This window comes from Cavia porcellus, unplaced genomic scaffold, assembly GCF_034190915.1.
Source record: "Cavia porcellus strain 051 isolate PalLab524CR breed Dunkin Hartley unplaced genomic scaffold, mCavPor4.1 scaffold_28, whole genome shotgun sequence".
Lineage (NCBI taxonomy): Eukaryota > Metazoa > Chordata > Mammalia > Rodentia > Caviidae > Cavia > Cavia porcellus.
The window spans coordinates 14591068-14605003 of NW_026947511.1; the positions used below are offsets into that span (position 1 = coordinate 14591068).

At 34.0% G+C, this 13936-nt stretch overlaps 1 protein-coding gene across 3 annotated transcripts in view; it reads right to left on the minus strand.

Annotated features, from left to right (window-relative positions):
• The window catches only part of Pcdh15 (protocadherin related 15), a 1472709-nt gene that overhangs the window by 201278 nt on the left and 1257495 nt on the right, over positions 1–13936 (minus strand). For all 3 annotated transcript variants that reach the window (XM_063239515.1, XM_063239513.1, XM_063239514.1), the window contains 2 exons: positions 9162–9467; positions 6575–6799 (listed from right to left, as the gene is read on the minus strand). In XM_063239515.1, the coding sequence (XP_063095585.1) occupies positions 6575–6799; positions 9162–9467 (531 nt within the window). The remainder of the gene's footprint in view (positions 1–6574; positions 6800–9161; positions 9468–13936) is intronic.

Genomic DNA, 13936 nt, shown 5'->3' on the forward strand with positions numbered 1-13936 from the left:
GTTTACAAATTTAAATTTGTTTTGGTTATATTTTATCTTGATCTATCAGAATGAAAGGGAAAGCAACTGTTGGTCTCATTTGAGAAACATTCCTGAAGTTTTATTATACTTGTATCAATTGAAAAGGAATAACAAATGAACTTGAATTGATATAGAAATAAAACATTAATTTTTGCTTCACATCTAAAAAATAAGAAATAACCGCACACATCAGAGCAAACCACCAATAAATGAATCATTGGAATAGTTCAACTCTTCAAAATAAGATCAAAAAACCCAGACAATAAGACCTAGACAAATTCTCTGTTCTAGCTCATGAATAAATAAGTCCACTGGGAGCAGCTCTGTCACAGATGCTGATATCCGCCTTAACTAATCCTGTAGTTCCTTTTCTCTCCTTGCTGGGCCAAAACCCTGGACACGTAAAATGAAGGAAGGAAAGATTTATTTAGCTCACTCTTTGTGGAGGTTTCAGTCCATAATCAGCTGGTCCCAAGGCAGGAGGCGTAACAGGGGGCAACACTTCCAGGCAGCAGCCAGAGCAAAAGAGTGAAACAAGCATGTCTTATATTGTACACAGTTCCCCACCCTCAGTGGCGGGGTAGCCCTTACAAAATCTCTGTGCCCTCCTCTTGCACAGGATGAGGTTATTTACAAGATAAGGTTCCTGTCTTCCTGCCGGGGTTCTTTGTTGGGAGCCGCAGCCCCGAGCCCGGTCGCCTCACTTGGCGGACATGAGGCCTGTAGTAAAGAGTGAAGCCTGAGGTAGATTACCCCTCCCATCGAGCACGTTAGTTTCCTGCTTACCGCGTAAACAACCCGCTCAACAATATAGTCTGCCTGGCAACTGATGATGTTAGCCAATCAGCTTGCCTTGCTTACTTTAACATGATTGGACACTGTATCCGTATATATACTGGTGCCACCCCTGGGGGGGAAGAAGAAGCCCGGAAGTAGAAGCCCAGAAGGAGCCGCGGAGAGCGGACCGGTAGAGGCTTCGGAGCGAAGCCCGGAAGGAGCTGCGGGGAGCGGACCAGAGGAGGCTTCGGCTGGGAGCGATCCCAGGGCAGGCTGTACGGAGAAGAAAAATAAAAGAAAAGGTTGTCCACTGCCAGACTTTGTCGTGTGTCCTTCCTGCCGGCCGGGAGCGGACATCGACAGTTCTTAGTTAAACTTCTCAAGTTGACACAATGTATCAACCATAACAAATAGCTTTATGTTAAATCCAAGTGTAGTCTAAACCCAAGTGTAGTCTAGAAAGTGAAGAATGTTTTAAAAACATTGAGTCCAGGTAAGCAACATAGCTTCTTAGTGTACATCTTGAATTTCTGTGACATATTTGGCCCCAATTAAATTCTACTGACTAGTTCTATCAAGACTACACAAAACAAATAATCCAAACTGAATTCAGAGCAAATAAGTCAGACTTGGTTTTTGTGCCTCTGTTATTAACCATATCTTCCTGAGTTTGAAATCTATGCCATTTTATTGTTTATGTATCTGGAGAGAATAAGGAAAAGATCATTAAATAGCAAGTCTTCTTTCTTGTCCAAAACTTTCAATAAATGAATCATTTTTCTACTTTCAATATTTAAATGTTCTATGCTACAAAACCATTTGAATGAAAAAGGCACACCAGTGTGAGATGAACTATAATTTTCCCTTCCATTTGACTAACAGTCTTAATATTTTTTCATTTGCTTGTCTCTACTTAATACATAACTGACATCATTATTGTGATCAGTAAATATTTTTGTAAACATATTTTTAAACTTCTAAATCCTATAGCACAATAATGTGATAAAATATAATTTCAAAATTCAAAGAAAATAACCTCAAGCTGTCTGTGGTTTTGAGGTGACCCTTATTGCTTTTTGAGGCTAGCAGGGCACAGAAAATCATGCCTCCAGAAGAGGTACAAAAGGAAAAACAAGTTTCCCAATAAAAGATTTTGGTAGTTTGGATTCTTATTTCCAAAGAAAATGTAGTGCTATGAAAAATTTTATCTCCCTGAAACAGATATGTTTAAAATTCTCTAAGTGCATAAATTTCTTGATATAAAGAGATGCAAAATAAACGAAGGAAGCATATGAGACTCTGTGATGAAAGGAAAACAAGATCATGATGAAGCTCTCCAGACAACTTTTGGAGAAACATCATCCTGTCCCCTTTCCAGGATAGCATTAATTCCAGAAAAAAATAGCATCAATGCAGTGCCAGAAGATCAACTTGGTCAAATAAAAGAAAAGACACAGAGTGTTTTCTGTGTACCATTCTATTCTAATTTCATTATTACTGCCTCTGAATAAATAAATAAAAATGAAACTCAGATTTGCAAAAACATTGCCTCACAGGAAAAAACACTGTCCTGCTAATTTTATAGTGATAAATTCTTTAATAATCATCTATTTGCTCATATTAGTATTTATTATCTAGGAAAACTAATTATATATTTCTAGATATTTATCAGTTAAAGAGTGAAACAAAAATTTTTACAGTAAGAAAAGCAACAATTAACTTTTAAAATCCTATTTTGTCATGCTGGACACAGTTCCTCCCTTGTTTGGCCTCATTCTCAATCTTGAAGGCCTAGGGGTGGTTTCTTCTCCTGACTAGCTGTCTAATAGTTTTGAACTGGCATGTAGATTCCATAAAAGTTAATATGAATGGTTGAGCCTAAAAAAAGCGTCACTGAAGACTGTGAGATCAATTATGAAAGGAAGCCTAACTCTAGGCACATCAGTAGTTATACTGCAGGAAGGGCGTTTTGACTTCAGACAACCCTGGATGGGAATCTTCTTTTACAACCTCTTCAGCTGTCCTTATTTTTGGTAGGGTTTATACACAGATGACTCTTTGATTTAACATAATCCCCACCCACCTCTCTGAATTATCTTCTCTTTGAAGTTTTTACCAATCAACCATTTGTGGCCTTATTCATTCCTTATTTAGTCCTAGGTAGTTTACCACAGCTATTAAGTCTGGGCATGTCCCATGTAAGAGAGGACATGACAGGCTGTTGAAATCAGTGTCAAAAAATCTTCTTGCCAAATTTGAACAATACCAGAATTAGAAGAGTGCACAATGCAAGTAGATGTTACAGCCAGTATCCTAAGACATTAGGACTGACAAAGAATATCCAGTCTGAACAGATTTGAACTGAGAAACACACACACCACGTTAATTAAAGAAAGTCACTTCAGGGGCTGGGATTTAGCTTAGTGGCATAAGCGCCTGCATGGCAAGCATGAGGTTGTGAGTTTGATCCTTGGTACAAAAAAAGAAAAGGTCACTTAAAACATGTTATAATGAAAAGTCAAAAAACAAAGGCAGTACTTGTGAAATAAAGTTGCTTCTGCCAGAAGTTTGCATTAGGCATCTACTGAGAACCTTTTCTTATAAAATAATATTAATAAATTTAAGAAAAATGACAGTATTTTCTTCAGTGAAGACTAAAACAGTATTAAAATTTCTAAAGTAAGTGTAAGACAATTCCAAAAATTTTGAGTGTAGAGGAATTAATGTCTATTTTACTGACAATATATACCTTTGAGCAAGACCAGCTCTTTAGAGAAAGACGAATATGGCTCTTTCCAGTAAAATTGCGAAAAGCAATAAAAACAGTAGCAATAAAGTAAAACTATTCAGTTAATTTTGCAACAAATTATAACAACAATCATGACTGATTATACTTCACAAGGACAATTACATTGCTTAAAATAAGGTACATCACATATAACAGTAGCTCATATAAAAAGAGTGTTAAAACAAAACTTTAAACAGATACCTAAGTAAACCCTAATTTGCAAAGACTTAATTTTTCTTGACAAAATCTAACAAATCATATTGTTTTGATGAAAGTCTTTTAGTTCTATTGTAAACTTGCTAGTAACAGATTTTAAAATTATCCCTATATATTACATTTTAAATTCTTGAACATTTTTCTTAGGGAAAAAAACTGTCTTTAATTACATACTGCTAGGCTATATGATCAATTTACAACATTCATGTAATTTTTAGATCATTACAAAATTCTGCCTCCACATGCACAGGTTAATGTTAGGTTTAAAAGTCATGTCATTACTTATATTTGTATCCTAACTTTTAGGTGTAATATACAGATGCAAGCACAGTACATCTAAAAAAGAAAACATGAGACACTTGGGCAGAAAAAGTCCCTAATCCTTGTTTCTGAACCTAAAAGGCTTTTCTGAAAAAAAAGTTATTTAAAAAACATATCAAACAGTAAGTCAACAAGTTAAAAATGAGTTTTAGATACTTAAATCCTAAAGGGATTGAGGTTGCTTTTGTTCATGATTTTCAGAAATCCTAACGTTAGTAATTTGAATTGGCAGAGTTCATTTAATATTCTAGTAACAGTTGGTTTTAAAGGAAAAAAAAATTGTATTTTGCTAGAGTTCATAGCTGTGACTTACCTGATGGACCTTGTGCTTATATTTTCAAGAGCTGCTATAAAAGTTTGTATGCTTTTTGTAGAATATAGTCTGCTATTGTGCTACTGTCTAGTCATTCCTGCCACTTTCTGAAGCATGTCTAGAAGTTCTTTATAGTGAGTGCCTTTATGAGATATGAAGATAGATGCCGTGAATATTGTTGCCAAGTACTATCAAAGAGAAATATAGCCTCATAAAAACATCACATCGTGACCTCATTTACTGGTTTCACGTATTTGGCATTGCTCAACTTCTGGCTGTCCACCAAAGTCAAAATGACCCTGAAAGGTAAACGTTTTGACTCAGTTCAGAGCATCAAGGAAGCCAGGACAGTGAGAACAAAAAGAAAGACGCAAAAGACTTCATGTTCTACTTTAGAAAACGACAAGGATGATGGGATAAATGTGTTTGAAGCCGTGGGGATTGTTTTTTAGGTGTTTAATACCAATGTGTCTTATTCTCGAATACATTTCAAAAAATTAAATATTCATCATAGTTTTTAAATCATACTTAGCAGATACCATTGGCTTTCTGCATAATCTCCAGGATCAAACAACTTAATAAAACTATTGAATCAGTAATTTGATCACATTCAATTTCTTGTGACTATGAGAAATATGAACAACTCCAATAGACAAAAATGTGGTTGTCAGATTGAATTATAATACTACTATATAAACCTGAACTAAATGTTAATTCACAATTTACATATTTTTCCTTGGCACATAGACTTTATTATTTAATATTATTTAATTTTTACTATCATCTGGTAAAATCTAACCCACAGTCATCAGTCATGTATTTTGCTATAATTGCAAATAAATCGTGAATCAAAATGTCTACAATATTTATTCAATTACTCGTGTTCATCTGTATTGTTCATGAACTTATCAAAATACTCCGTAAGGTGCTTTGTAAAGTGCTTCACTGATTATATAGATTTTAAATCCTTTTCTCCTTTCCCCTTTTCCTACCTCTGTCTCTTTCTCCATCTTTTCTTCTTTTCTCTTTCTTTCACTGCCAATCTCACTCTGCCTCTTACTGTTACTCTACTACAATGTCTGTGTCTCTCTAATAATCTTGGAGTCTTTTGTTTGTTTTCTTAATCATTCAAATTTTTATCAGATGAGTAGAAAAAAGTGTTTTCAAGAGGTTATGTTTTTCTGTGGTCAGAACAAAATATTTTTCAGTATGGTGATTATGTAAATACTTTTACTTACATAATTTGAAAAGCAAATATTATCTAAAGCCATTTTGGCTGCATTTTTAGTAAATTATTCAAGATTTCTCCTTGTAGGTGTAGAGTTGCCACTGAACTGTGTGTGTCAATGTGTGATATTCAAACTTCTGATTTAAGAGTCATCTGTATGTTTTTTAAATGTGCTAATTCTTACGATGGTGCCCATGTGCAAGGTACTTGTTAATAAAGAAAGGGTAGAAATTTGAATGTTTAGGATGATGTTCAGGTGATTTTTATATAATATTTGAGAACTCATTGACTATAATGTTCCCTCATGTCTACTTTAAGATGTTTCTTCCAAATCATAAGAAACCTAAAGGTTACACATGCCATACTTTTTAAGGCAGAGTAATGAGATAAATCCAGAGAGATTAAAAATGTTCCCAAGGTCAAAGAGATTGCCAATGGCAGGGATTGAACTGAATTATAATTCCACCTGATTTGTATGCAGTGTTAAACCCCGACACTCAGGTGTCTAAACTAAATTAAACTAAGTATGTTTGAGGTCTAAGAACTCTTACCCATCCAAACTCATTTTTTCTTTTGTTTAAATAAAAATGTATGGAGTAATTAGCATTTCCAGTGTTTTAAATTTTAGATTAAACTAAGTTTAGCAAGTTACGATTTTCCTGAAGTCACAAAGCTAATGACAGACTCAAACATTTAGTCTTTAAGTGGATATTTAATGTCACTTCCAAATTTACCTTTATACTTAAAGTATGACTATTTATCAAGTCTTTATAGTAACTTTACATTAGAAAAGCTATACCTTGGTATTACATCAGTGTGTTAGTATGAAACTTTGCCAAAAGGAATAACATAAGAAGCGGAAAATATCTGTAGTGGAAGTAGCCAACTAGATGTCATCTACACTCCTTACCTTTACTATTACTGTGACAGTAGCAATGCCAGGTGGCATTGTTCCATAAATGTCAAATGCCTCCACCAAAAATGTGATGCTTGCTTCTTGATCTGGAAACGCCTCATAATCCAAACTCCGTAAAAGGGACAGTTGTCCTGTGAATGGATGCAGTGCAAAAATGTGCTTCACTTCTGGGCTTCTTATCCGATAAGACACATTTGCTCCAAGGTCAACATCTTTAGCCTGTAAGAAATTATGCAGAAGAATGGGAGGGGAATGTGAGAAAATTAATTGAGATATATTATATACAGGTACAAGTGCCCTATGATGAATATGGTCAATGTGTATGACAAATATGTATAAATTAAAAAAATAGTTTAAATACCAGATGTATAAAAACATTAAGTAGAAGAATGGAGGATTCAGTGCATAACCAAAATAGAACTGAGGACTGATGGAAATCATATGCAGTGTGTAGGACAGCATGAATGTGATGATGACAAAGGAAACATTTGTAAAGAGAAGCACTTTTGCTAAGCAATGCTTCAAGTGTTAAGGAAAATAAATGGGAGAGGAGAGGAGAAGGAAGGGAGGTGAGGATATTTTAATTGCTAATTTTATTGCTAATATTTACTTTAATTGAAAGATCAAAATTTAAAGAAATGAATCATGCCAAGCTAAAGAAATACATAATGTCAGGAATAAATATTTCCTGCTCATTCAATAATGACAAAAATGTTTTAAATGCAAACAATGATTTGAATGATTTCAAATCAACAAAGTACTAAAAGACTGTAAAGAAAAACTAAGAGATGTTAAGTACCAAGTTTTTCTTACAAGGATTCTGTGACACTTTCCTAGACATCAGCATGTTACACCTCCATTCCTTAACTAATAAATATTGAGTAATTACCATGTATAAGGCACTGTGACAAGAACCAAGAGGAATCAAAACATAATTTCTGTATTCTAGGTGATAGTCTAAAGAGGAATAATACACAAATACCAAAACAGAAGGAAAACATGATATCTTAAAAATGTTGTGAATTAGAACCTGGAAAAAAGGAAAGGTTTTATGGAAGTAAAATGTTGCTTCATTCAAGAAAACAGATTGATAAAGACACCTTAGGTGGAGGAAATAAAATAAAATACAAAAACAAAATTCCAAAAGGTCAATGTATTGATTTTAAATTCATTAATGCAAGCACTTCTGAGAATGAACTTGGTTTTCTTCAATCTTGAATTGTCATCACAGCTGAAAAGATATCTTTAAAGCATGGATTATATTCTGCCACTTTCATATCTAAACTCTTTTTGACTTTGTATTCAAATTTCAGTCAACCAATTAGCCTGCCATGGCAAAATGCCTGAGATAACCCTAAAGAAAATTTGGTTTGGTTTGTACTTTCCATCCATGATCACTTGATTCTGTTGCTTTAGTCTTATGGTAGCAAAGGATATTATGGTGTGTTGCGGTATGGGTGGTCTGATCACTTCATGGCATTCAAGAAACAGAGAGACACGGGAAGCGACCATATGTTGCAGACTAAGCCTTCAATACTGGGCTTTTGAGAGACATCTAAGATTCAAAACATAGCACCTTCAATCTCCTTAACATCATGGGAAGGACGACTACATTCTCCTGGGCGTTTAACCTCTCAAATCTCACTCTCTCTTCCAAGATTTCAGGGAGAGCTTTGCCACGACTTTAAATGATTTCTTTTTCTCTTTTGCTTAGCAAATCTGACTAGACCTTTAGTGAATATCTTAGAAAAATCTTTCCCAATAAATGTTCTCTTTCGAAAATAGGCAAAACCATTTCAGGTAGAGGGAATAAAATGGAAGAATAAAAACAGAGCTGCTTTTATAAAGCCTATCCATTTTAATTACCAATATACTTGTCTGTTTCTGTGAGGATAGAAGTTTTTCTTTGTTTTCAAAATACTAACAATCTCTGTGTCAGAATTAAATCTACTGGTAGACAAAAACCCAGAATCGTAAGTTAATATGTCCTATCAACTCTAATGTTCAAATTTTCTTGTAATAATACACTTACAAAATAAAAAGGAGGTTAAGATATTTAAAACCCTAAAAGAAATGTTCATGTATAGAAAATGAAAAAAATTACAAAATAATGCATATAACAATATCAGTAAAATGTAAGAAAAAGCACATACATATGTATACAATATCTATATGAATATACACACATGGGTTTTATATGCAATACCTGTGCACATGTGCATATATATATATTTGATATTTGTATGAGCAGGATAAGAGTGAAAATAAACATAAAAATTTAATATTGATTAATTTTGAGACCATTGAAATTTCCTTTAATGGATATTTTATTGCAAAATAGTACAAAAAAGCACACAGTTTTATATCATATATCAAAGGAAACAAAAAATATTGCTTCATTCTCACAAATGCACGTTTCTTTAATTATGTGGAATTTCCCTAAAGGGATTCTGTCACATAATTACAGCATGCTATATTAGAGATATACATTTATTCTTTGTAATTAAACTTTAACTCAATTTGTCCTCTAGGGACAAATACTGTGTTATAGAATAATGAAATTCTTGCTTTTTCTACATACCTCTATTTGCAGGAAGATTGTCCCAGCTGGCAGATTCTCTTCAACAACTACAGTGTATGTCGAATTGGTGAACACAGGGCTGTTATCATCAATATCCAAAACCTTAATGGCCAGCGTCAGAGTTGAATGCCGAGGGTGCACTGCACCATCAGTTGCCACAACAATAAGCTCATAATAGTCCCTCACTTCTCTGTTAAGCTTCACGGCTGTGTAGATGCTCCCATTGGAAGTTATGCGAAAAAGGTTATTAAAGTTACCCAAACTGTAGTGCACTTGGCCATTTATTCCAGCATCAGGGTCTGTTGCCTAAATATAATTAAAAAAAAAAAGAAGAAGAAAAAGAAATTCACCTAACAGTTTCTGATATCCTACTGATAAATTATGAAATTTTTCTTATCAAATATTATTTTGCTCTAAGGAGAAATTTAAGAAGATAATGAAGAATCATGCATGGCTTAAAGTTAGAAATGCATTGTGAAAACCTATAAGCTCATTCAAAATGAGCCTCACTTCTACACTGTTGTTAATGATATAGTAACATATTATGTCTCAGTCAATAATGATAAAATTGTTGAATTTTTCAGGTATTATTGCTCTAATAGATTTTTAAATGTCAAATTGGAAAAACATACTTATTTTTTAATTAACGTAATTAACTGTATGGTTGTTTATGGTTCAAGCACTTTATTTATGTGTTTTCATATTTAAATTGTTTAACTAAATATCATTGGTTCCATTTTGGAAATGAGCAAATGAGGCCTACAGAACTAAATTTCCTTGCCTATGTTTACACAAGAAATAAATACTTCAGTATTGTAGTGTGATGTCCTAGCACATGTATAAAAAAGATCTAATAAATAATAGTAGTGGCAATGAGGGTTAGGTTAAATGAATGTATGAAACTGAAATTGAAAATAAATCTATTATAATCTCAAATGTAAATAAAATTACAGTAATATTAAGAATTTTTTAATATTAGAATACAAATCCAAATAGCAGCAGAATTGTTGTTAGTATAGTAAATCTATATTGGCTGAAAATTCCCAGTTATCTTAATAACTGCATGATGGATTGTTATGAAAATTAATCTTACATATGTCAGTTGTGCTACAAATTACAACTTTACATTATCAAATATTGCATGAAATATTTGTTCTTCAAAAAGTTTTACCAAACCTACAAAGCCAGCACATGTTATGTTATTCAGTCCCCAACTATCAGCAAGAAAATGAAGGACAACAAGACCCTTGAGTGTCTTCTGAACAGGAAATACGACAATCACTTAATTTCCACAAACCCTGAAACACTACAGAATGCAATTTAGTGGCATGTGTACAGTTACCATTGCAGCTTTACAAACTTCAGTTGGTTATGGAATGGCTGTGCATAGTATGAAATGGTAAAGTTTAAAACATGAAAACCACAATTATAAATGTGTTTCTTCTATATGTCATGATGTCAGATCTTTCACCAGGACCTGTCCTAACACATGGAAACATCAAATCCCTTGTGAGTTAGCATAGTTTGGGGCATTATCCTGGGAAATGATGAAATAAAGAACTCTGAAGAGAAAAAATATTGCAATAGACCTCACAGAGTTTCCATAGGCATGTTTTCCTCTACTTTTAAACCTTGCTTACACTTTGCCTTACAAATTATTTACAGATCATTTAAGCTGAGCATTGTAGTGCAAAAGAACAAATCAACACTGCCCACCATTTCCTGAAAAAAAAAAAAAAAAAACTATTCAAGTATGAGAAAACATACAACTTCATAATGTGTGGTTCTATTTATTGCACTAGAATCTTACATTTTTGGGTCACTTTATCACTGAAATATTTAAGATCACAAAATCAGTTATTTATGCAATTAGCAAATTAAATACTTCTAACTTGCTGTCATTTATGTGCTTGTTATTTTTATTCTCCCACGTAGTAAGTTGTATTCTGATACAAAGGTTTAATTTAACTAACATGGCTGCATTGTGTGTGACTGTGTATGCAGAGATTGTGTGTGGAGGAGTGCTGTATAATGTGTCCTATATATATCCAGCTTCTTAACTGATACCTCCGGTAGGATCCTCAAATATATCTGTAGCAATGCTTATTCACTTACCGTGATATTATATCCTGATAAATCCACTGTAAATTTAAAATATAGTAAGTCAAAAATGCATTTACCATACTTAACTTATGTAGCTTCCTAATGCAGCAACACATTACACTCTTGTGGAGTATTAGTTGTTGACTGGAACTAGGAGCCCCAGTTCACTGCTGCGGCCCAGCACCTCAAGAGTGGCCCACTATGTACCACGAGCCTTCTGTCTTGGTTATTTTTCTCTTGTTGTTGGGGCAAAATACATGACACCCAAAAGGAAGGAAGGAAACGTTTGTTCAGCTTACTGTTTATGGCGGTTTCAGTCCATAACCAGTGTGCTCTAGGGCAGGGTGGCGTGACACAGGGGCAAGACTTCAAGTCAGCAGCCAACAAAAGCAGCCAGAACAAAAAAAGGGGGACAAGACATTGGACGTCCCTTATATTATAATCAGGCTACATCCCCCCACTTAGGGTGTGTGTTTAGCCCTCTAATCACCACTGTGCCCTCCTTTTATGTGGGCTGAGAATATTTACAGAGTAAGAATTCTGGTTACCCGCTGAGTCTCTTTGTTAAATTTCTAAACTTCTCAGATTGACAAATATATCAACCATAACACCTTGTAAAAGGTTTTTTTTTTTTTTTTTTTTTTTTTTTTTTTTTTTTAACAGAGTCTCACTGCACAGTTCAGGCTGGCCTTCAGCTCATTTTGTAGCGAAGGCTGATCTTGAACTTGCAACAATCCTCCTGCCTCAGCTTCCAGAGTGCTGGGATAACAAGTGTGTGCCATCAAAAGATCAAACTTTAATGTAGAGATTTTAGTGAATACATATGCTTTGACACTATCATAAAACTGAAAATCAAGTTGAATCATCTTGAGTCAAGGACTGTGTTAGGTTTCTATGGCTACTACAACAAATTTTCACAAATTTATTGGCTTCCTCACATCAGCTTTATTTTTTAAACCTCTGCAAGATCTCATCATAGTAGAGAAAAAGTATAAGCAGTGCTGTGCTCTTTTTGGAGGCTCGAGTTAGAAGCAATTTTCTTGTTCACTGAAATTGTCACTAGCACTCAGTTGTTTGAGGTTATAGAACTGAGAGATCCAATGTCCTGGTGTTCATGTGAGTATATGCTCTGGCCATCCCCTAGATCCTCACACAACTTTTCTTCTCTAAAGTGACAAGTAATGGTCATGCTCCATTTATTTATTTATTTTTTCTTTTTTGATACTGGGAATCGAATTCATGACCTTGCACTTGCCAAATAGGCCAGGGGCCACTGAGCTATATCTCCAGCCTCCATTGGAATTTTTTGAATTAGAGTTTTTTCTTTTACCATTTCATCTCTTTGACCCATTCTTTGATTACTCTGTTCCCGTTTCAAGGCTTGATAAGTACAGTAAGTTAACCTTGTCATTACAGAGAAATAGTCTCTCCTCAAGGTCCCTAACTTTAATCTCACCCTTTGTAAATTCACATTAATCTCAATTTTGTGATGAGATGCTTTGTAAAAAGGGATATTAAAAAATATTTAATAGGTGGACAGAAAATAAATACTAGAGGAGCATTGTCATGAATTAGCTCTCATAATTTAAATAAAATCCATTTAATTCAGTTAAATGTAACTAATATGGCAAGATGTACATGCATCACACACACACACACTCTCTCTCTCTCTGTCTCTCTCTCTCTGTCTCTCTCTCTCTCTCTCTCTCTCTCTCTTACTTTGACCTCATTGATCTGCCACCACTTATCAGACTAAATGTCCATGAAAGTTGAGTACTTGATGATAATGGAATAAAAGACTATAGTCTGCTGGAATTTGTTCTAAACATCCTAAATTTACTCAGACACAGATCTAACAGGGAAAGAGACTAGAATGTAAAATGTAAAACTGTTTCTTTCATTTTCTGTAGTACATTTATTTGAAAAATATAAAACAACATGGGCTCACTGAACAAAGTTGTTTCTAGTACAGGAGCTACTATAGATGAGTACATAAAATTAAATAAGATAATAAGACTTAAAAATCTTATTATCTATCAGCAGTACTGGGGCGAACTTTGCGTTGATGTTTAATATCTAGTCAAGCAACTCAGTGTGTGACGCTATAATGAAACCATTTATCTTTTTAGAAATCAATTAAAAGTTAATTAAGATTGTTAACAAGAAATCCCACACCTCTTCTCTTGTACTACATCAAGGCATTAAACAGTAATAGTAGCAACTTTAAAATCATCTTTCCACAGTTAACATTTTTCTGTATTATATACCTTGCTATGAATTCTGATTCATGACGTTATTTGCAATGTCACATTTTAGAAAAACTGGTGTTAGTTAATATCAAATGGAGACTTATAAGATAAAAATAAAGACCTTCATAAGTAGAATCTTGAGTATTTGCCAAAAATAAAATTGGCCGGAGCTGGGGATTTAGCTCAGCAGCATAAGCGCCTGCCTTGCAAGCAGGCAATTGTGAGTTCGATACCTGGTACCGATAAAAACGGAAAAAAATAAAATAAAATAAAATAAAATTGGACAATCTTTATCATTAAAATCAAATTGAAATTCTGTTAAATGTAATCAGCTAATTTGTAAAGAAAGAAGTCAGATAACATTTTGAGGGCATTTACTGAGCAAAGAGCTTTGGGATTCTTTATTAGCATGATGCTTGAAAA